Here is a 22,537-nt window from a genome sequence, read left to right as displayed (position 1 = left end):
ACTATATTGTTATGAGTGGATGGGCTTCATCTTCAGGCCATGACGGCGCCGCCCACGGAAAATTCGTTCGTGAGCGATGGGCCCATTACACATCGCAGAATCCTCACCTTTCTTCTCTCTTATGTTTGTCATGCACTAGTGGTACATACAAAAACCATATTGTTAGCACCAGGATCCTGCCTTGACTGCCACTATGGCGGCGGACGGTCTCATCTGTGAGGGAGACCACCTGGTCCTCGACGTCAATGGTGAAAAACTGTCGATTGTCCAAAAGCTTAAGGCTACAGGGTACGTATGTCGCACATGAGGCGGCAGCTGTCACCGCAACTCCATATCGCAGTTGTCCATGCACGGCCTTTAGCTGCTGCGAAACATGCCGTGACTGAAAGGGTTCACGTTTGCCAACTGCACATGCCCATTGCTCTCCTCGTGCAGCAAAATTCGGGTAGGCAAGTTCCTGGTGCCTGCTGCGCCTCTCATTGGCGCACCGTATGGCGCTCTATTTGAGGTTACCAACGACGGAAGGTCCTTGCAGCGTGTCCTCTTGTACGTCTTGAGGGATTGGGGCGGCGATCGCAGCCGGAAAGGTGTTTGTGGCGCTTGCATAGCTTGCCCCGCAACCCCCGGTACCGCTCTGTCTCCTCCCCCAAACGGGAGTTAGTCTGCTCCTGCAGCTGCAATTAGTTCTCGTTAGTAGGCCCTAACTCCCCGCGCCATGCACGAGATGCACATGCCTTCTTCAAGCTTGTCGCAAAAATCCCAAGTAAACATAACCAGATTTGTGGAGATTTATAGAACATAGAAACTTTCATGGTGTATTCGCAGCAGTTGGGGCACTTCCGTGCCGAAACCTTGAGAGAGAGGCGTGGCACGAACCACACACGTGAACAGTGTCAGGCACATGTTTTGAAATTTGGGTGCGCGCTTTTGCCTGTTACGCGGGCGTTTCTGGTGAACATGTCCTGAGCCCATAGATGCCGCATCTTTAGCCTTGTGCATCCCAGGCGCCTTCCCTCTATCGTGGTTACGCGGAAGCCAGGGCGGCGTCTTGCTCCCCTTAGCTTAAGACTGCTGAATCCTTTCCTTGCTATTTCCTCGCCGAGATGGTTCTGCCTGCTTCTTCTTTGCCTGTGCTGGTTCTCGGCTATACCAATACGGATTACGAATATTGTTCAATACGAAGTACGCTTGCACGCGCTAGCTAGCTAATAAAAACATTGATGGCATGCCCTGACCCACATCGCTCTGTTACTTCTTACTTGGAACTCATGTCCGCATGGTCGCCACCACGTCCTCAACCAGTTCCCTAGGATTTGACGGGGGTCCTTCCACCTGGCGGCCCTTGGCAGGTCCCGATTGGAGCTTGTGACGTGAACAGCTGTTTTTTCCCTTCGCGTGTTTTCCTTCTCCTCGCCCTCCTCACCCTCTTCACCCCGCGGGTTGTCGTTGTTACAAACAAAGCCACCGTGTTTTGCCATGCGCGTTCAGGCCACCCGCCGACGAAATTACGCGCATCGCCGAGACCGAGAAGAACAACAGCGACCTGTTTGACCGTAACACTGAGAACCAGAAGCTAACGCAGGAACAGATTGAGGAGCTCAAAAAGTCAGGAAAGGTAGAGTCCCATAACTGCCTTTTGGACTCGGCGGATTCGTTTGATAAGATGCCTGTCGCAGCTGTGCTGTGCATCTCATCGCTGTTGTTTGCTGCATGGCTTGTGGCGTTTTGAGCTGTACCGCATGTACGACACCCTGCCTTAGCGCTCAGCTCCATTTGAATTTGGAGCTTGATTAGATCCGGTTTTAATGAAAGCTGTTGCTGCTCCTGTTGCAATTCCAGGCCGGTGCTGAAATCATTCAGGCGCTCTGTAGCAACAGCGCGACCTTTCAGGTGCGAGTTGTAAGGCGTTTGTCAGTCTGTCAGTATGTCTGGACGGGTCTGTTGCCTTGCCTGGGCGACGCAGAGGCCGAGCATCCGCAGTTTCCTGAATTTGCAGCATGACGCCTTGAGAACATGTGAGCGACGTATTCACGTAAGGCATGCGTGCATGCGTACGGAGATTTGGGACGAGCGCGGGCTGACACACCTGTCCGTCGCACATTTCATTGGCCTCGCTTTGCTTTGTATGTGTTGTACCTTCCATCTGCGATCGCCGGAGTATATATTTTATCAAATAAGGAGGTGGAATTCAAGCCAACAATTTATTTTTCCCTCCTATCGCAAAGCCGCATTACCTTTATATGCCCTTCGGCCACACGTCCCACATTTGCAGAACAAGACAGAGTTCTCCCAGGACAAGTACAAGAAGCGGAAGGCCAAAAAGTACCTGACATACCTCACCGTCCGGGAGCCCTGCGCGAGGATTCTCTGCGAGGTACATTTTGCAGGTCATGTTTACCGCAGCTGAGGTTTTGCACGACAGCACGGAGGGCGGGCAGAGGACCGAGCATTGGCACAACACAACGAAGCAATAATGAGTGTAGTAGTGTTGGTGATAATAATAATTACACGGCCTCAACCTGAACTAAGGCATGCGATTTATTAAAAGGGGGCGGAGTTGGAGATGTTGTGGTTTTCCCCTGGCCTTGGCATTTCCCTCCTCACAACCGACCGACTCAGTGATGCAAAGGATCTCTTGCAAAAGATATTTCGCCCCTCTACGAACCGTTGCAAAGGACCAGAGGACCAGATGTTTGGACGGAAAGGAAGGAGGGGGGTTCTAGGAGGCTAAAGGCACAAGGACTGGACAATTCCACGGGGAACACACGACGGCATCTGTCTCTTTACGGACCATCCACAGCTTCTCCTGAGACAACCTCCTCCTTTCGGTCGTTTCTGTCCTTCCCAATCTGCCGTCCAGGCCTACTACGACAAGGCGCCTGAGCGGGTCTACAACTTGCGTCACGACAGTCTGGCCGTGATGATGTCACTGGCGAATGTAGCAGCAGGAGCCAAGGTACGATCGCGACCATGAATGAATGACGTGTACGGAAAGGAATACGGCATCTGGTCATGGCACCTAGTCAATGTTGTGATGATGTGCTACTCGGGGAAAAAAAGCTAGGAAGGGCAGAGAAGGCAGGCTGCGGTCTGAGAGGACCTGAGGCGCGGAAAGTGGCGCGGCTTGCATGGCTGGAGAGGGAGAGGGAGGGAGCGATGGATAGTAGATGGATAGAAGCGAGTAGTAGGGTAGATGGAGATTTCCCTTCAGGAGATCTGCTTTGCAGGAACGGTTGATGTAATAACAGTTTAGAGTTAAAGCTGTAGCTGTTATAGTAGCTAAAGAAACAGCTCGAAAAAAATTAGCAACAGCAGCAGGCCTAGTCGAGTTGCACAGAGCCTTTTTTTCCAGTGGCGGCGCGACTCTAGAGGACCTGCGATATGGAGTTTCAGGGGCTTTATGATATTCGCGGTGCATGACGTGGCGCCTTGTCGCCTCTGTGCGTGCGTGCGCCGTTTCCGGGCTCCCGAACAGTCTTCAGACTTTGCCACCTCACTTCTTGCCTCCCCTTCAGATTAGAAAATGTTCTTGCAACGATTTTAGGATGTATGAACTGGTTACTGGGAGCGGGGAGCGGGGGAGCCATGGTTAGGAGGAGGGACAGATCAATTATTGGAGCAGTTTTCTGCAGTTTATCATCATCCATGAGATAGAGTAGTGGTAACCACTACAAAAACTGTAGCAGCAGGCCTAGTCGAGTTGCACTCAGCCTTTTCTACCAGTGGCGGCGCGACTCTAGAGGACCTGCGAAAGGGAGTTTCAGGGGCTTCATGACATTCGCGGTGCATGACGTGGCGCCTTGTCGCCTCCTCCATGCATGCGCCGTTTCCCGGGCCCCCGAACAGTCTACACACTTCCTCCCTGTCCCACTTCTTCCCTCATGTGTATGTGTATGTATCCCACCTCCTACCGACCCCCATCTTCCACCTCTTCCACTGCTCCTCTGTAATCTGAGCTCCTGCAGGTTCTTGTGGCTGAGCAGTGCATGGGCGTGCTGACCGCAGCAGCCGTGGAGCGGCTAGGAGGAGTGGGCGCCGTGTGCGGACTGCAAGTAGACGACAGGCCGGTGAGTGAGAGAGCCCGGAAGCAGGTCTGCCTGGTTAGTCCTGCACCGCGCTCTCTGCGTCGCACCCTCAACTGAATTACCAGGCTGCGGTCACTCCCCTCGCCTTCCCGCGCTTTCCGCTTGTCCTATAGACTAGGCCGCCACCTAGCTGCAGCCCCTGCCGCGCGGATTTCTCTGCATAATGTTTATTGGGTCTAGTTTACTAGACCCTGTACACAGCACTGGAGCGGGGGCTGTGCGGTGTTGTACACAACACCGCACAGCCCTCCTCTTTATTGTATACTCTTTTTTGATAATCCTGCCTTGGGGCCTTTAAATGGACGCAAACAAAAAGGCGCCGTTATTTATCGCAAACCCAAATCCGCATGGAACATGTCATCCACCTCTTTCACGTCGGTCGCCCCTCCCAATATTGCTTGATGTTATCTGCCGCGGTCGTGGCTTTCCTCCTTCCTTTCTCTATTTTGCGGCTCTCAGGCTCCCCTGGACGCTGTACGGCAGATGAATCTGTCGGTTGCTCAGCGTTCCGTTCTCTTCACGGCACCGGCGGGCAGCTTGCTGCGTGACAAGGTGGGTGTGGAAGGAGGAGGAGGAGATGCAATGGGAAGCATGTTGGGAGGTAACACTTGCAGTTTGGCTGTGGTCCATTACCTTCCGGGTAACTTCCTCTCCATTAAGGTCCTTCCGCATTACCGTGACCCATTTTCAATGTCCCCACCTCCTGACACCGCTGGCTGCCGCTCGTGTGTGCTTCCATTCTGATTTGTAATCCCCGTGTGGCAGGAGGCAGCGGTGAGGGGTCAGCTGTTCAGGAATAGCGGCAGTGACGTAGCTGCAAACGGGAAGCGTAACGAACCGCAGGAAGATAAGCCGGCAGCGGAGGAGGAGCAGCAGCAGCAGCAGCCACCGGTTACAGCTGCTGACGAGACCCCGCCGCCGAGGGCAGCCGCCGCTGCTACGGCTACGGCAGTGGAGGCAGCTACATCCGCTGAAGGCGGTGCTGAAGGTGATGGTGGGACAGCGGAGGCGATGGAGGTCGACGAGAGGCCGGTCGACCAGCCTGTCTCTACTTCAGCAGCTGGAGACGGGGATGCACCGGTGGCAGTGACAGGATTGTTTCTGGTGACTGAGAATGCGTTGCTTGTGGAGGAGGCAGCAGCAGCGGCGGCGGCGGCACGGACTGGCAGCGGCGGTGAGGTGGCGGAGGAAGCGGTGGGAAGGCCGCCGGCTGCGAAGGAGGAGCAGGTGGATGTGGGGGGGGAACCCCGGCAGCGCCGTGGCGGCGGCGGCGGCGGCGGTGGCGGCGGCTACGGGGCCTTCCTTCCTCGGCCCGAGCATCTACGTGCCGTACTGACGTCGGGTGCGTGTGTTTGCAGGCTTCTGGATCTCTTCGCGGCAGGTGGACTATGACTGAGCCCCAGCCCTTCCTGTGCACGCTGTGATTCATTAACTTAGGGTTTAACCTTACTGTAAGCTCAACGCGCGCGCGCGCGTGTGTGTATTTGGTAGTTTCAGTGGGCTCCACAGTCTCGTGAAGACGCGTGAGGTTCAACGTGTTGCAGCGGCAGCGGCACCAGCAGCTTTGAGACGCGTGTTGCTTGCTGTTCATGGTTCTCTGTACTCTCGTATTCTGCACCAGGCGTCTCCATAGCGGCAGCGGCACCATAACTTCCAAAATGAACTCCTACCGCATCAGTGTATGCTTTTAGACATTGCTAAGCGATCCTGTTGCCCTGGTTGTATCCTTTTGAGCAATTCCGGGGGATGCTGCAATGGTGGCAATGTTGACCCACGGGTCGGTTCTCTTTTGCCTGACATCGGATGTGTCCTCTTCCGCAGGCTTCGATAGCTGTCTGGTGGCGCTGCCCCGCGTGCATCCAACCGCGCTGCTGGCGGCTGTGTGGCCCTTGCTGGCGCCGTCAGCCACCTTTGCCGTTTTCTCCCCCTGGGCCCAACCTCTGGCGGAAGCCATGTCTCACCTGCAGACCAGCCGTAACGCGGTATTGCTGCAGCTGCAGGAAAGCTGGCTGCGGCCGTACCAGGTGCGCGGCAGTGCTGATGTTTCCGCATCCGCATCTCTGTTTGTCATGCACATGCACGCGACATTTGCATTGCCTTGGCTTTCATCGCGGTTGTGTATCAGTAACGCACACGCACACGCCCCAAATTCCTTGCAATGTGCGATAGTGGTCTTTTTAATGCTCTATGGATGGGTATGTCTCTTGAGTGTTGGTTGCATCCAATGATTTTGACATCGCGTCGGTTGCACAACTTTTCCCTTTTCGCTTGCAGGTGCTTCCCTCGCGGACCCACCCACACATGACGTGCTCCGGAACCGGTGGTTACGTTCTCTCTGGCATCAAGATCATACCTCCGGACGCGACCCCCCTGGAGCTCCAACTGCAGTTCCTGTACCAGTCACAAACGTTGCCGAGCTCTCAAAATCAACAGCCATCTATTGGGTTAGGGAAAGGGAAAGAAGAAGGACCGACAGAGGTCCGGAAGGAAGAAGGGCAAGATGGGGGGGGCCTTGGGGCTGATGGCAAGGCGGAGGCGAAGGCTGCTGCTGAGGAGGAGGAGGAGCAGAATGAGGAGCAGGCTGGAGAAGGCGAGGTGGGTGGTGCTTAGGGGGCAGCACGGCAGAGCTAGGTAAGGATAGCGCAGACCAGATGGGCTCGGCACCTTGTAGGCCAGCAGGGATTTTGACTTGGCACGCGCGCTCCTGTTAATAGCGCGCTTACTGCTACAGCGTGTTATTGTTCTCGTTATTGCCCTACGAGCACTTCACTACGGGATGGCGGCCTCTTTTATGGAGGCTAGGCATTACTAGAAAATATGTTTAAAACCCCCAACCTGGGTTCTGTAGGGATTTTGCCACAATAGATGGTACGAGAAACGACGATGCTGCAACCTTCCTCACCCTGTGTTCTGTTCTGTGAAATGGCCAGAAGGAATAACTCCCTCGACATGGGTTGACCCCGTGCAGTCACCAGGAGGCGGCCGTGGTGGAGGCGGCGATTGGAAACGCCGGGGACGTGGGCGCGGTGGGAGGGGTTTCGACGGCGGCTGGCGGGGCCGTGGCGGTGGCGGTGGCCGGGGACGGTGGCGCGACGACCGCGACAACGGAGGAGGAGGGCGAGGAGGAGGCGCGAAGCGCAAGGCCGAAGGGAATGGTTCTTGGGGATCTCCAGCTGGCAAGCGCCAGGCCACGTAGGCACAGGAAAACGTGATGAGGGGGCTGTATGAGCTCTGCTGCTGCACAGGCATCGCGCATCAACATGCGCAGTAGAGTAAGAAATTAGTTTAACGCTTTCCTCGAAAGCATAAAGAGGCAGCACAATGAGATACAGCGCGCCATGGATGCAGGGCAGGGCTGTTGAGCATGGAACGGCGGGTGACGAACGACCGCAGCAGGATCTGCGCCATCGATAAGTGCTTTGGAAACCCCCACCTCGTACCTCCTTGTGCTACGTTGCCTTGATTAGTATTTGAAAGCTGCATTCAACAGCTTTTAGGGCCTGCGGTACGACAACCGTGCCTGGTGGTAATTTATTGCAAGTTCAATTTGGACAATTTAACCTCAGAGGGGAGTTAATCGTACGAAATTGATGTTTTTTAACCCTGGATTTCACCGCTTGGAGGTTTTGGGATATGAACTTTCTATCGAGTTTATGATGATTCTTTCTTTTGCGAACTGCACAGCCCGTGCACGCTGCTTGCGCTTTACCATTACTCACAAGATCTGCGACGTGAACGAGTATCCAGTATCCATTTGTGGTACCCATGAACATCCGTTCAAGTCACAAGTCACATTGGGATGCACATTGGGATTTGTGCATCCGATTTCTTGGCAATATACATCACCGTCATCCAGTTATCTCCATCTCCAATTGTGGGCAACGCGAAAGCGCACCTCCGAACCCTTCGAGCTGTTCTTGCTACCCACGCCTCATTCATGAGATGTGGCATGATGATGATGATGATGATGATGAGGCATCTAAAGCAGCGTCTGTACATATATTAGTGACCTTTCCCACCAGTGACATGAATATGTATATGGCCCTGCAGCCACACGTGACGTATTTACATGACCAGCTTTACCAGCCTGCAGTACCAATCAGCAAATTAAAATTCTGCACTCAGTTCGCAGGCAGATATGCTCACACACAGACACATGCATGGCCCAATGAGAATCACACCTAGCTCCATCCTTCCATACCCGAACACTCTTCCCTTTGGCCGCAGCATTTCCAATCTTCCCTAACGCCCCACAGTGTCGACTTCCGCCCTCACAGAGAGACACAATCAATCCTCCACCGTCACTGACATACATCCAGAGCTTTCAGTCAAACGAGCGCTGTTGACCCAACCTACCTCAGACCCGCTCGCCCTCCGCAACCCCTCTTTTGGCGTAGCGAAATATTAATAATATTATTATTATCATTATTATTCCTTACCACTCTTTCCACCACCCTCAACAACCTTCCTACACATGGGTTACCCCAACAGCGCTGCTACATGTACCTGATCACAGAGCCAATGCCAGCCAAGCGGCCATGAGTGCGAATCCCCTGACGACGGACATCGCAGGAGGGAGATCAGGAAGGAACACCGCAAATTCAAAAAATACTCAAAATGAAGAGTACCACAGGAAAACCAGGAAACAGGGGATTTATGTCAGGGCGCAGGCGTCAGGGAAGAGGTTAGATGGGCGTTGATTAAGTTGAGGGCGGGTCAGGGACGCGTGGGGTGGTAGGTGACAGGGGATTAGGTGATGGGATGGGATGTGATAGGAGAAGGACTTCATCGTGTGTAAGTAAGCAAGCAAGGACTCGACCAGAAAGGAAAAATGAAAAAAAGAGACACGGCTCGAATCGCGGATTCCAGCCACATGAGATTTCGCTCCATGGTTGAATTGCGCTCAGAATGATGAGTGCGGTCATATGGTTCATACTTGGTAGGACCCAAGACCCTCCAGATACGTGCCAAACCAACACCCTCACCCCATTCCCAACCGCCCTTCCGTTTCACCTTCCCCCCAGCCCTCCAACCCGCATGAAAGCTATAACTCCCCCGCGAGCACACCGCCCTCTGCCCTTTCCATCTCTCCCTACCAAGCGGACCCCGTCTTAGCCCCAACTGGGGTCCCGGACCAGACTCCTCAGCCCCGGGACCCCGGACTCTCACCCCATGGGCGCCAGCTGCACCCACTTCTTCTCCTCCCGCAGGGCGATGTTGTAGCAGGTGCCTGAGAACAGCGTAATCCCAGCCAGGGTGAGGCCGCCTACCAGCCAGGGCCGCCTGGAGGGGGATGAGGGAGGTCATATGCGAGATAGATAAAAGCGAGGAGGGAGGGAGGGAGGGAGGGAGGGAGGGAGGCCCCGCAGAGGTCATGGGGCGTGTGATGGATGGCAAGGAAAGGACGGGAAAGGATATGCAACATGCATGGGAAAGAGGTCCGGCTTGCAGATGGAGGAACGTTGGTGGGAAAGGTGTATGGCGACAGGGGATATGGCTTGAGGAGGAGGTCAAAGAGAGGTGTGGACAGTTGATACGTCGAAGTCAGCGCGAGACTCAACAGGTGGTCAGGTTTTGGTGAGGGAGGTACAATTGCTTCAAGCCTGATAGAATGGTAGGTATGTTAGGAAACAGGGAAATCTATTTCAGCCCGATCTGCGAGCTATGTGAGGCTTCTGTACGGGAAACCGGTGAGTCCTTACTTTGTGCTGGGGGCGATGGCAAGTAGCAAGCTGTGTACTAAATGGAGGTTGTTGGCTCGCCTGAAGACCTCCATGTAGTAAGGATCCTGCGTTCCTCGGCGGAGATGGTAATTTGACACTTCCGAAACTCAGTCGGCGTAGACTGGAAAAAAACATATTGCAGTCATTCGTTCGCCATATAAGTGCATTACCTTTGGCTTAAAGCCATGTGCGCCATACGCGCTTAGACCAACCGCTGTCGCGCCCGAAATTGCAGCCACCCGAAACCAAACACTTCCAGTCTGAAGCGCTGCCGCAAGCTGTGACGTCATTACGCAGGACTTACACCTGCAGTTAACTTTACAGGTCTTTGGCTGATTCCTGCCAGCTAATCCGCGTGTCCTATCCAGAGTCGGAACGTCCGCAGCCTATCGATTAAGGCAGTGTTAAAGATGGGTGCATATATAGCCGAGTAATTGACAACAATAATCAAAGCGGTGGTGAAGATGGTGAAGGTTTGCGTTTATCACCATGATGTTGCAAGCTGTACCATGCAGCAGCGAACGTACATTGCCGTAAGCACACAGCTTCCGCGGCGGACCTATCTAGCCTTTCTTTTAATGCTCGTGCACTAGAATCATGGTAATCTTTGGGAAACGCATTTAGGGATACCTCTGCCGCGACTTGCCGCGCGACACGTAGATGCCAGCCATCCACACACGCGCATGAACTAAAGCCGGCTTGCACGTTCTGTCCCGGGGATCTAGCTGGCGATGCTACGACCTGTCCGTGGAGTTTATACCTGTTGAAGCTTCTACCCGTTTGAGCTTCATAACCAGCAATCAGAAGTCCATGAACCTGTCCTTCATAAGCGCAGGAGCTCCGCTGCTTGATATGTTTCATGTACCGCCCGTAACTGCTGTCAAAGGAGTCCCGTGCATCCAGACATGCACCATATGTTAAATCATCCATGCAGATGTCTCATGCAGTCGCGCCCGTCGCGCATGCAAGCCAGCCACCATTGCGATTACACGGGCACCATCCATCATCCATCCATCCATCCATCCACCCATCCATCCATCCATCCATCCATCCACCCATCCATCTATCATCCATCCATCCACACGGTATTTACAATGCAAGGAAGCGTCCTGGCATGTAATGCTAGCGCCCTCGCGTGCATTTGCCCAGCCAGCTACGGAAAGGAAGGGTTACATCACGGTGAACTGGACAAGTAAATGTAGCAGACGGAACGTATTACACACACACATACATCGTTAGGTGCCCCTGGCCAGCTTCAGGCCCGGATCAATGTGTAACAGAATCATACATACATATACATATACATATACATATACATACACACATACACAAGCCTCGCAAGCTAAGTTCATTAAAAACGCAATAGGCATGAACCACAAAAGCGCAAATTTCCACACCGAATGCCGACATCATAATAATAAATAATGATATAAATCGTTTACCATTTTTTTTATTAAAATGGTAAATTTTGTCAACCACGTCAACCCGCGCCGGCAACAAACGGATTAGGGAAATATCGAATTGGAGGCCAATACGTGCCCCGCTTCAGCGCCGCCAGCTGACGTATATGCACGACAAGATCCGAGCCGTACAAGTCGTACATTCGTACCGCACGGTCGGGCGCAAGCACAACCCGAGTATGTACCCGGGGCTTGTCAGATAGGATGCAAATACATGGAGCAAATGTGGCAGCTCGCATATCATATCAGCAGTTGCCGCTGCTACTGCTCCCACCCCTACATGCCCATACGGCAAATAAGACCAGAGAGCTTAATCTACAACAAAAAGTCTGATGAGCCAGCCATCCAGGACACAAGTAATAGCGGGTGCAGGCGAGTGGGACGATGGCAAGCATTGAACCATCCTGGACTATTACCAATAGTCCTGAACGGAGCCCCCAAATCCCGCCCATACACCGACATCATTAAAAATCTTTTCATGTCCCATGTTGCAATTAAAGCGGATTCTGCAATGCCGCCGAACCTCCCGCCAACACGCCGGCGCCACCTCTCCTCTCTCCCCCCCACCTTTTGCTCTTGCGCGCGGCCCGCCGAATGTGGCCTAATGATGATGCCTACTTAGGCAATACTGAGGGGAAGCTTCGAGAGGGGCTATCCAAACGCGGTTCTTCCATATGACGTGTGATGAGCAACATTAGAAATCGCGGGGCCGAGTCAGCGACCGCGACCGATCAACACCAATTCTTTCCACATTTCTCAAGGAAGTGTGGGGGAAATGCCCAGGAACGAGAGCCGCCACCACGCATCCCCTCATCATCATTACCATCATCATTACCGCTATTTGAAAAAAGGAGAGAATTATGCGGGTGTTACTTAAGGGGCGTGAAGTGCAGGTGGTTCAGCGCTTTTGCAATCTCTGCTTGCCTTCCCAGCTTTTTCATCTTCGGCTCCTGTATCAATTTGCGCGAGCAGTTTCCCTCAAGCAGCTCTAGCGTTCCCCCCTCCCATCCTCCTCCTCCCCCTCCACCGCCGCCTTCCCAATTTCCATTCATTATTTCCATTCAGCGGCGGCAGCGGGCCCCCCCCGCCCGCCTGCATTACCCTCACAGCGAGAGCTCCAGATCTTTCCTCCTTGATGACTTTATCTAACCGGACAGATAGTCACATAACCACCACCTGACGCGGGCCGTACACTCGGATGCACACCCCCCGCCCAACCAACTAACGAACAACCGACTGCTCACGCGACAGGTTTTTTCACTCACTTGGTCAGAAACCGCGAACATCGTCCGTGTACTCGTACCATTATCTTCATATCACCGCCAATGTTGTCAATATCCAGATCTTATCTCTAACAGGGAAGGCCTAATTGTACGATGATCAACGGAAATGGCAACTAACAAAATGTTCCGCAAAGTGCCACGCACGACACCCATAACCTGCAGGCTGCACATAAAGTAGCAACCCCTTCTGCGTCCTCCCAACCCTGCCCCCCATTCGCCATTTTGAATTTCCCCCCATTCTTCCATATCCCGTTCATCTGCACGTCTGTACTGCAGTAAAGCTGACAAACGATTTTACAGAACATGGACTGATGTTCCGCCGCGATGACAGCGCAGGGCATCAATTCGATAAGAGAGTTCCTCCTTCCCCTCCGACGGTGTGACACCCTCCCCCTTCCCCTCCTTCCCCTCACTCACTCACTCACTCACTCATTCACTCACTCATTCACCCCCACAAGCCCACAGCCCCAAGGCGCTCCCCCCCTGAACCCCCGCGTGCTTCACAAGGAGGGCTTCCCCCGGGGATGTGAGGGGTTATCCTCGTCCACAACCGCCACCATAGTGCTACCGACAGGACGTGCGGTGCCGCCAGCCCCAGCGATTATGGCGGCGACGGCGGTGCCAGTGGCGGCTGGGGCGGTAGTGGCCGTGGCGGCGGCGGCGGTGGCGGCGGCTGATGGGGGCGAAGGAGCTATGGCTTTTCTAAGTCGACTGACGGCGGTCTTGAGCAGCTCATTGGCCTCCGCTATGTGGACCTTGAGCCGCGCACGTGTCCACAAAGCCAACTGGAAGTGCAGGTAGTTAATTCGGTTGTGTCGGTTGTGTTAGTACAGCTTGTACGGTGGGTTGGTGACAGGGAAGGCAGCTGTATTCTTCCCAACCCCGAAAAGCAAGAAGACAAAGGCACTGCATGTAGCTTAAGTAGAACACATGTAACGAGCATGAGCTGTTACATTACTCTCATTCGCTTATCGTAACAACACACGTCGTAGATGAGGATAAAACGCAATGCGACCTGGGAGCAACATGCTGTCGTCCCTTGTCTTGCTATCCCCCTGCCGCATATGTACGGATGGTCCTACGGGACCTACGGATCCTAAACAGGACACACACGCCTGGCGACGCCTGAACAGGATACCTCACTCACCCACGTGGACACGATGGCTACAATCACAGTGCCGGTGATGCAGATGACGGCGGAGGCAATGGCGGTTGCATTGTTGTAATTAAAGAAGCCGATGACGATGATAGAGGCGATGATAGTCAAGATTGAGAAGCCGAATATGCCGGTTAGGCCCAAAAACAAGTACTGGTAGCGAGAAATGAAGGTCTCCAAATCGTCATCCTGTCGTACGGGTTATGTAGAAGGTTTCGGAGTGGTCAGTCCCTGTATCCTAGTCATGTCGTACCCGTGTCGTACTACCGTACTTACTGTTACGACAAGATCCACTTCCGCGAGCAGTACGACCGAGATGATGACCACCATGAAGGACAGAATTAGGCTGCTGGTGTTGAGAAGAACTGCATGTCAACAGCGTTTTCGCAGCACAAAGATAGAGACGGAGATAGAGCGGGAGATCCACACTTTAAGACCAAAAGGTATGTTGTCAATAGCTTGTTCGATGAAGACGGTGGCTCACCGTACGACATGAATAAGGGGTCATCGACGGTGCCGGGGCCATGTCCACTGGTGTGCTTGTTGACAGACGGAGCCGAGACCGCCGGATAGGTCAAGGCTGGGACGCCCAAGATGAGTAAGGGCAAAAGGATGGAGGGAGGACGCGGGGCGAGGGACGCGGCTGCGGCTTACTATATTTTTCCTTAGTAGTGATGCTAGTGATGGCAGCCGCAAACAGGTAATGCGCTATGCGCTTCTCCAATTACGTACGCCCAGAACCTGCAGAGCGAGGATGCCCATGCGCAAATGTGGTGGTGCGTGGGCTGACCTCAGGCAATTAGGCTTCTATGTTTGCTCAAATGCTAACTTTAAGATGCGTATCAAATTGTTAAATCCAAGGTTACGCATGGACGGCCCTCCGACAGCGTACCGGCCATGAGGGCAGAAACAACACCCAGGGTGGTCCAAAAGCTTTTCAGGCGCTCCTTCGTATTTTGCACACCAGTCTTTTCGGCAATCATTGTCCATTGCGTCAGTCTTCGGGGCATTGGGCCCCCAGCCATATCACCAGAGGAAACTTGTGTAGCCAGACCTGTTACGGAAATCAAAACTTATACCTTAAAGTTCAATATGAAAAGCTGTTGTTTCTTGGTAAGAGCAGAACCGCTGACCTGAGCCGGTCGATTGCGCAGGATGCACCTGGTGGACCTTCCGAAGCTCATGTTGTCCTTTCGGAAGCAAGCCCGACATTTTCAAAATACACACAATAATAAAAACTGGGATTGAACAGCGTGACCAAAGTGCAACCGTGAGTAAGTTTGACCGTTCACAGGACCTGCCGTATGGTCGACGTACGACCACCGCCTCTAATACGGCATCTTGAGTTGTGGGGCACTAGCAGATGTAGCCGCAACAATAGTTTTTTCAGTTCCTGTGAATGTTTTTGGACTACTTGCAGTGGTCGTACAGATTGCTGTACAAGCCGCGTCATGTTCGCCGAGGCATTTAGCCTCCTTTTATTCATTAATTGATAGCTCGCACCACCATACTAACTGCGGTGGTGATATAATTAACGGTATCGGGACCTCGGTCTCGACTAGGTAGCTCTTCCGCGCTTTTCTCTCGATCGGATGGATGTTGATGTCCAAGTTTTACAGTGTTGGAGCTATTGCTGCGGCTCTTGAGGGTATCTTAAAAATTCTTGTCACTTTCATTGTTTTATCGTTAGTTGCATCTCTCATTATGCTTGCAGAAGCTACGACGTGCGAAGTCCGTGGGTCCTCTTGAAGTAGAACCGCTTCTCGACTCCCTTATCCCATTACCACTACTCCCAAAGCTCGACTGTTACATAAGGGAGGGTAGGTTTTCGCTATTTATTCCGGTGACATGCCTGATACCGCCTTGTTCAACCTGGGCGGCTGCGGCTGTAATCGCTTGAATTTATCATCGGGCATGCTTGATGCTCGGTCTCCTGCACCCGCTTCTGCGGTTGCTGATCTTGTCGCTGTGTCGATCCCCGGGCACCAAGTGATTCTAGAGCAGCTTCGGCTGTTGGCGTCTTTCCTGACCATTGTTGAGGCTCTGGTTTTCGTCTTTCACCGTTTCCAACTCGCGGATTGCCGCTGCAACTTTGCATTGCAGATTCCCACTGGGCTGCTAATAATAATCGTGCGAGTCCCCTTGACTCTTTGCTGGTAGCCAACCACGCACCTTGTGTAGCAACTGATGCTGTAGTATGCTGGGCATATCACGAGGCTTGTATCCGCCGATCGGTACTTCTCTGAAGTCGTGACATAATAAAATTCGTATCGAGCAAATGTGTCTCCGATATGACCTGAAATCGAATCCGGGTCCTTTTGTTGGTACTCCTGTAAATCGCCCTAACGCTTCGCCCTTGACCCCAGAGATCTAGACGACCGAGGCTGACCACTGCACCGCGGCGGTGCGCGCTGTAGCTGTCGACGCTGCTGCTGCTGCTGCTGCTGCTGCTGTGGACCACCAATTCATAATTATCGAACTGCCTTAATAGGTACTGTGGTTCTGGTGTCCGCTGCCGCCATGGTGTGCTGGCGGTGTGGAGGAAGTTGATCGTGGTGGCACACACACCATCATGACCGACCTACTGTACACCGCCCGCCATGGCGCAACGACATTTATGCAATGGAATTTCCACGTTAGGCTAGAAAGCAGTGCCTTGGAACTGTCTGGTGTACCGCCACGCGTCTGCTGTTGCAGCGTGCGACCGACCGCCGTACCGCCTGAAATCAACGGTTGGAAAGACTTGAAAATCATACATGCGCGATATGAGTCTGCATTTATTGGTTTCTTGGATATATGTCTGTCTGTATTTGGGTTCTGGTTCTGTTCTACTGGTTCTGGAGCGGATTTCCGAGATACACTTTGTATTTATGGCAGGGTCTTGCCTTTTATCCTCGCTCTAATCCCAGACCTATGTAACGTATAACGAGGTGATCGCTCTGTATTCGCTGCTTAGTTTTCAGGAAGGATTTGCATACACTTACAGTCATTATTCATGAAGAAGGTTAGTTTGCTTTGGTAGAGAGGGTTGGGTGGACAACCTGTATAATAATTTTTGAATCTTACAGCATAAATGAGGAGAAGGGCTCGTTAAATATTGGAGCTATGCGCTGGAGTAGAACGTTATCTATGGAGTGGCAGCTGCTGCTATCGGTCGTCTTCGTCGCGGCTTATCTCAAAGATGTCGCAGCGCAAGGTATGGTTCATAGAATTCAACCTACTTAATCCAAAAGTTTACGATATGACTCTTTTTATATAATAATAATGTTGTGGGGGACAAGCTTGCCCGGTTCGTCTTACTTTGACGAGTTTCACGTGTGGCTTTACTTCTGGTAGTTAAGTATGTGGTTGGGACCTTAAGCTGAAGCAAGTTAGATGGCTAATAATTAGATAAAACCACCAAAACGGTACGTAATAAATTATCGTATGTATACGTAGGCCCAGCATGCACTTAAAGATGCGACGTGCGTTTGTTCACGTCAAGAGCAGCAGAGAAAAGTGTTCATTTATAAAAATTGGGACGAATGGCTGTGCAGCCGCTTGACAAAGAATGGTTACGAACCTTTGTTTGCCTCCTTTGCCTCATCTTTTCAGCTTGCTCGCTCATGTGCCGTCTGGAAGTGGTGGCACTGCGAGGTTGGATGGGTTTAAGAGAGGGAACATTGGCATTGCTAGTCGGTGGGTGTGCCCCTGATACAGCCAACGACAAAATCAGCAGCTAACAATCGTCCGTAGCGGGCCTAATCGTCCAGGTTATGGATGGCCACTGTAACGTACTCCTGCCCAAAGAGCCATGCAAATATGGCCACGCACGCACGCACGCGCGCGCGCGCATGAATACTCACGTTGCCCAGCAGGCTTTCATCACATCCTGGGGTCCAAATTATTAGCAAGCTTAACCATTGCCCGCAGCAGGCCGAGACAGGATCGTCTCGGTGAAGAGGGGGAGGTAGATTGTAAATGTCCCGATGGCCAGTTATCGTAGTCGCTGGCCGCTGATGAGCCGTCTGCTGAAGATGCTGGCGGAGCGCCTTATTATTATTTACAGAGGACATGTGTGCCTACTACCTACAACCTCTACATTCATGTGTCTGATACGGCTTTGCGTGTGAATATGCGTGCATGTCATAGAATTCCGGGTGTATCACGGAATCTGGGTTAGAGCTAAGATCAAGCGGTTTGTCCAATTTGTCCCGAGCGCGCGGTGGCAGGTCTTGTGGCCACAGGTGATCGTGTGTATTTCCCTATCACAGGGGGACACTGAGATCTCATCACAACCCCATAGCTGCATTATATGTGTGTGTGTTACAGGGTTGGGGTTGCGTGACCCCATACCTGTAAGTTGCATTATGGATATGGCTTATCACGGGTTCTGCATCCGCCGATCGGAACTTTCCTGAAGTCGTGATATATCACCGATATTGTATATACCTGTGTGTATTATACATGGTCGTGGGGTGCGTTCTCCGTAACTGCAAAACGGCACCGCTCAAGGGCTGCCAGATCACCTATAAGCACTATCCTACGTCGCACTTCAGACAAAGCAAGTGATAAAGGACACTAACGACAGAGTTGCGGTGGGACCACATACGTTCCAGCATCCCTGCCAGACGTTCAGGTTCCCACTTCATAGCGTCCTTCTAATGCTCGAAGCGTGGAAAATCCATATCAGATCTGCTTTTGCCGTACACCGGACAGTCCAGCAAAACGTGCTTCTCATCTTCAATATGGCTATCAGTGCCGCAGCAGGGGCATACCCGCTCCTCCCTAGGTATATAACATCGTCCCTTGCGCGCTCTGTTCGCCGCCAATGCCCAACGGCAAAGCCTAAACGATACTGTCTATGTATATGTACGTCGGATGATTGACACAACACCTGATGTACGGTGGTGGATGCAGCTGGGCCGTTTGTGTTGGGAGACGCCGAAATGTGGCCATGGCGCATCCAAGATTTCCCTCACAACGGCATCAATAACAACAACAACAGCAATAATAATAACACCGACAACAACAACAACAACAACAACAACAACATCGCCAAGTGGATTTGGAGCACGCCGGGGGCGAGCTCGGATGCCCCTACAGGCGACATATACATGTTCAATAAGACCTTCACGGTCCGGTCAATGACCTCGGGGGTGCTATACGTAGCTTGCGACGACGCGGCCCATATCTTCTTGGACGATGTTTACCTTGGGTATGTGGCCTGGCCTAGCAGCAGCAACAGCCTACTGCAGCCAACCCTGCTGGAGTTGCCCGTCCTCTTGCCAGCGGGCTCGCATTGTCTCTCCCTTTGGGCATGGAATTCCAACAGCAGCTCATCATCAAGCACGACAAACCCTGCGGGGCTTATAGCAGCGCTGCTGATCATCAGTGATGCGAGCAGTTGGCCGAATCAAGTACTGGTAGCGACTGACGAATCGTGGGTTGTGTCCTATTTGGGAACAGGTACGTGCGTGTGTGCGTGTGCGTGTGTGTGCGTGTGTGTGCGTGTGTGTTTGCGTGCGTGTGTGCGTCGGTGTGTGCGTGTTTGCGTGTGTGTGTGCGTGTGTGTGTGTGCGCGCGCGCGTGTGTGTGTGTGTTTGCGTGCGTGTGTGTGTGTGTGTGTGTGCGTCGGTGTGTGTGTGTGTGCGTGTGCGTGTGTGTGTGTGCGTGTGTGTGTGTGTGCATGTGTGTGTGTGCGTGTATGTGCGTGTGTGTGCGTGTGTGTGCGTGTTTGCTTGTGTGTGTGTGCGCGTGTGTGTGTGTGTGTGTTACATGGTCGTGAGGGTAGGTTCCCCGCACCTGCAAACCGCCCAGTACGAGCCTAGGGTACACGTATCGCGATACATAGACACACGTATGCTATGTTTCATGCCATGATACGATAGCAGCTCCGTATAACGCATGTGTTTTTTGTTTTCCAGAAGCCGTGACATGTTGCGACATCTATGCGACATCTATGCACGCATGACTCCATGAAATGTGCAAGAATTATTGCGAGTATATTATATTATATTATATATTTTGTACGCAGCTGATGATATCTTCCAATGACTCAGACTTGCTTTACTTCTTGCACGCGTCCTGGTGCTCCTTTTCATCACGTGTCACATCGCATCGTGCCCCTCCCTTCCTGCAGCGACGCACTGCCCACGCCGCGAGCACTATGAAGTAATAGCGGATGCCGAAGCATTATTAGGGGGCCGTCAGTTCTTGGAGCAGTTGTCAGCACAGACAGCAGCAGCTCTATGTTCCAGGCTGAGCAGCTGTGCTGGCTTTCAAGCTTTGAGCAGTAGTAGTAGTGATGCATCATCGCAAGGAGGACTCCTGCAGAACCCTATTACCTATCGTTACGGGCGCGGGATGTGCTTGTACCGCAAACGAGGTGAGTGGTTGATGGGCGAGTGGACGACATACGTATTATCTAAATAGATAATTAATATTCCTAGCTAGGAATAAGCGCTAATAAGGCGCTTCGCCAGCCTCTTTCCAGACCCTTAGAGCGGCCAGGGGCAGCTACTACACCAAGCAAGAATATGTCCTCTGCAGCTGATTTTAGGGATATATCCTAAAAAGCATCAGCAAGCCACCGTGCGTGGTGCTTAGTAACCGCCGTTGTGCATACATAGCATCCGACAACCTAGATATATGGTGCACACGTGTATGGCTGGCCCATAGGCTCCTAACCTCCATGGCCCCCGCGGCAATGTAGCATCCTGGAGAGCATATCACGAAGACCGCATGCGCCGATCGGTGCTTTTCTGAAGCTGTGATGTAACAGGCGGTAACAGATGCACAACTGTTGACGATGCGCAATGACTCCATTTAAGACATGTCAGGGCATGTAATCGTATGACGACCGCCGTACACTTCCTTTTTGTCCTTTCCCCTTTCGTTTTCCTTTTTCTATTCACTCGAATCGGTTGTGGACCGCCCGTGCTTTCCTTGCCGATGGATGCATGGATGCATGGATGCAGTCACGACATGCCCGTTCTTGGACGGCTACATCGCCATGAAGGATATAGCGTACAACCGAACCAACGGAATTAACTACCCTTTATTAAACATCACCTTGGAAGCTTGCTCATCTTCGAGCAACTGCCTGGGCTTTGATGTCGTTGCTCCGGACGGGGAGGACGGTGATAGCTCTGGCTGGGTCAGGTACACAGATGGCTCCTACACGTATTCCCTGGGCTACTGCTCTTACAGCAAAATCGGTGAGACTGTTGTTATCTGCATCGTCCTACGGCTGCGCTTGCTTGACAGGAATAATAAAGCTTACCTGAAGCTGCTGCTGCTGCTGCTGCTGCTGCTGCCGCTGCTGCTGCTATTGGGAACCCTCAGTGCCGCGTCAGGCTTGCAAGGCGTCTCACCCCTTTACGTATGTTACTGATATGGCACACGCCAGGCGTAATGTAAGAAAAAAATCAATATGTTTTTGCTTACTATGCCTATCTGAATTTCCATTCACGGTTAAAAAATATTAAGAGTGCATGCACGCGCATGTTGAGCGCGCACCGGGCGTGCGTGATGACGGTGATGATGATGCTAAGCTGGCGGATGCTAAGCTCGGCTCTCATCCACGCGTAGCGCTTCTTCGATGCTTGCTTGCTGACTCGTTGCCTGCAGTGACCCGATGTCCTCAAAAGGCAGCATATGAAGTTGTCACCAACGCGCAGTATGATGGTGGTGATGATGGCGCGCTACATTGGGAGCAGCTGCAGATGGAATCCACTTATGGCACCCAGGATACCCTTTACCGTGCATGCAACTCGCTTGCGGAGTGTCAGGGCTTTCAACTATTAGTCCACCGCAACGACATGTTGTTGTACAACAACTCATCAAGCTGGGGATTCGGGCTCCGGAAAGCGAGCTCGCATCGTTACAGTCACGGGGCCTGCATGTACATTAAGAGCGGTAGGTGAGGGGAAGAAGATGCAGAGATACTACATGCGGGGTAGCTGCGAGCGGCTGCATGTACGGCGGGGGCGGTACGGGTGGGTGCAAGTACACCCGCCAAACAAATACGACAGCTACGCAGCGAGTGGTAGCCCCCCTGAAGGCTTCCCTATGGCATACTCCAGGCCGGTTCCGGCCCGGTTCCGACCTAACGGGTCCAGTTAACGAGATCGGTAACCGGTCGGTAGGATTACCGGGCGAACCGTTATCCGTTAACCGTCCCCAGTGATCGGTAACCGATGTCGGTAACCTGGCATGAGCCAAAATGAAATTAATACTGAGATATCTAAGATGAGAATGTAGTATGAGTAATGCTAAAAATTACTCATAGATAGGTACGATGACCGTACACACAAATCGAAATTGAAATACAGGAGCCACTAAATTGTTTGGCTAAATTACTTTAGCCGTATATTGTGAAGACATTCCATTTAGCATCACTGTGTCCCCCTACCAAAATGGAAGCGTGCTAAAGAACGTTCCTGAGAACGCTAAGAATGCTAAGAACGGCTTAAGAATGCTGGTGCTGCTGAGAATGATCTTATGCCAGTCTCAAGCATTCTTATGACGGTTTTACGAAAGAATGGCTTTGAGAATGCAACAGTGCGGAAAACTTAGCAGAAACACGCACAAGTTACAGCGGTTTGCCCCTTCCATATATAGTTCAAGCAGGAAACAGAGAGTCAGTCCTGTATTCTGAAATAAGTTCATAGTGCTGAAATCATCCACAAGACCGACCATGAGGGCCCCTACTGCTCTGGACCCGCGGGTAAGGCCCTTCGAAAACTAGTACTGGCTGGCACCAGGAAGTCGCCCCAGTATACAAGTGAAGCAGACACGCCCCAACAATCAACTATCCAACGAAGGATTTAGTCAGTCAACGTATGGA

The 22,537-nt window shown here is 52.4% G+C and overlaps 4 protein-coding genes across 4 annotated transcripts; 2 read left to right on the top strand and 2 right to left on the bottom strand.

Moving 5' to 3' along the window:
* Positions 1-193: 193 nt before the first annotated feature.
* On the top strand, positions 194-7,281 carry VOLCADRAFT_119181 (uncharacterized protein; the record flags this gene model as incomplete). The annotated part of the gene is made up of 12 exons (XM_002955751.1): positions 194-288; positions 436-546; positions 1,489-1,615; positions 1,840-1,890; positions 2,273-2,374; positions 2,861-2,956; positions 3,966-4,067; positions 4,545-4,637; positions 4,851-5,427; positions 5,907-6,109; positions 6,360-6,680; positions 7,054-7,281. 12 exons carry the CDS (start codon positions 194-196, stop codon positions 7,279-7,281), a joined length of 2,106 nt encoding a protein of 701 aa, XP_002955797.1.
* An 854-nt stretch (positions 7,282-8,135) lies between these two features.
* VOLCADRAFT_83381 (uncharacterized protein) lies at positions 8,136-10,098 on the bottom strand (the record flags this gene model as incomplete). Its single annotated transcript, XM_002955693.1, has 4 exons — positions 8,136-8,638; positions 9,255-9,368; positions 9,788-9,873; positions 9,979-10,098. 4 exons carry the CDS (start codon positions 10,096-10,098, stop codon positions 8,596-8,598), a joined length of 363 nt encoding a protein of 120 aa, XP_002955739.1. The 3' UTR covers positions 8,136-8,595.
* A 2,953-nt stretch (positions 10,099-13,051) lies between these two features.
* On the bottom strand, positions 13,052-14,690 carry VOLCADRAFT_119180 (uncharacterized protein; the record flags this gene model as incomplete). The annotated part of the gene is made up of 5 exons (XM_002955692.1): positions 13,052-13,336; positions 13,699-13,896; positions 13,984-14,072; positions 14,192-14,287; positions 14,600-14,690. The coding sequence occupies 5 exons, from the start codon at positions 14,688-14,690 to the stop codon at positions 13,052-13,054; spliced, it is 759 nt and encodes a 252-aa protein (XP_002955738.1).
* A 2,146-nt stretch (positions 14,691-16,836) lies between these two features.
* Positions 16,837-21,877, top strand: VOLCADRAFT_96709 (uncharacterized protein; the record flags this gene model as incomplete). The annotated part of the gene is made up of 7 exons (XM_002955750.1): positions 16,837-16,903; positions 17,302-17,385; positions 18,607-19,092; positions 19,829-20,074; positions 20,667-20,906; positions 21,319-21,606; positions 21,774-21,877. 7 exons carry the CDS (start codon positions 16,837-16,839, stop codon positions 21,875-21,877), a joined length of 1,515 nt encoding a protein of 504 aa, XP_002955796.1.
* Between the last annotated feature and the right edge of the window lie 660 nt (positions 21,878-22,537).

Source organism: Volvox carteri, assembly GCF_000143455.1.
Source record: "Volvox carteri f. nagariensis unplaced genomic scaffold VOLCAscaffold_54, whole genome shotgun sequence".
NCBI lineage: Eukaryota > Viridiplantae > Chlorophyta > Chlorophyceae > Chlamydomonadales > Volvocaceae > Volvox > Volvox carteri.
The sequence above is the reverse complement of the archived record's forward strand: the minus strand, read 5'-3'. Positions and strand labels throughout refer to the sequence as shown.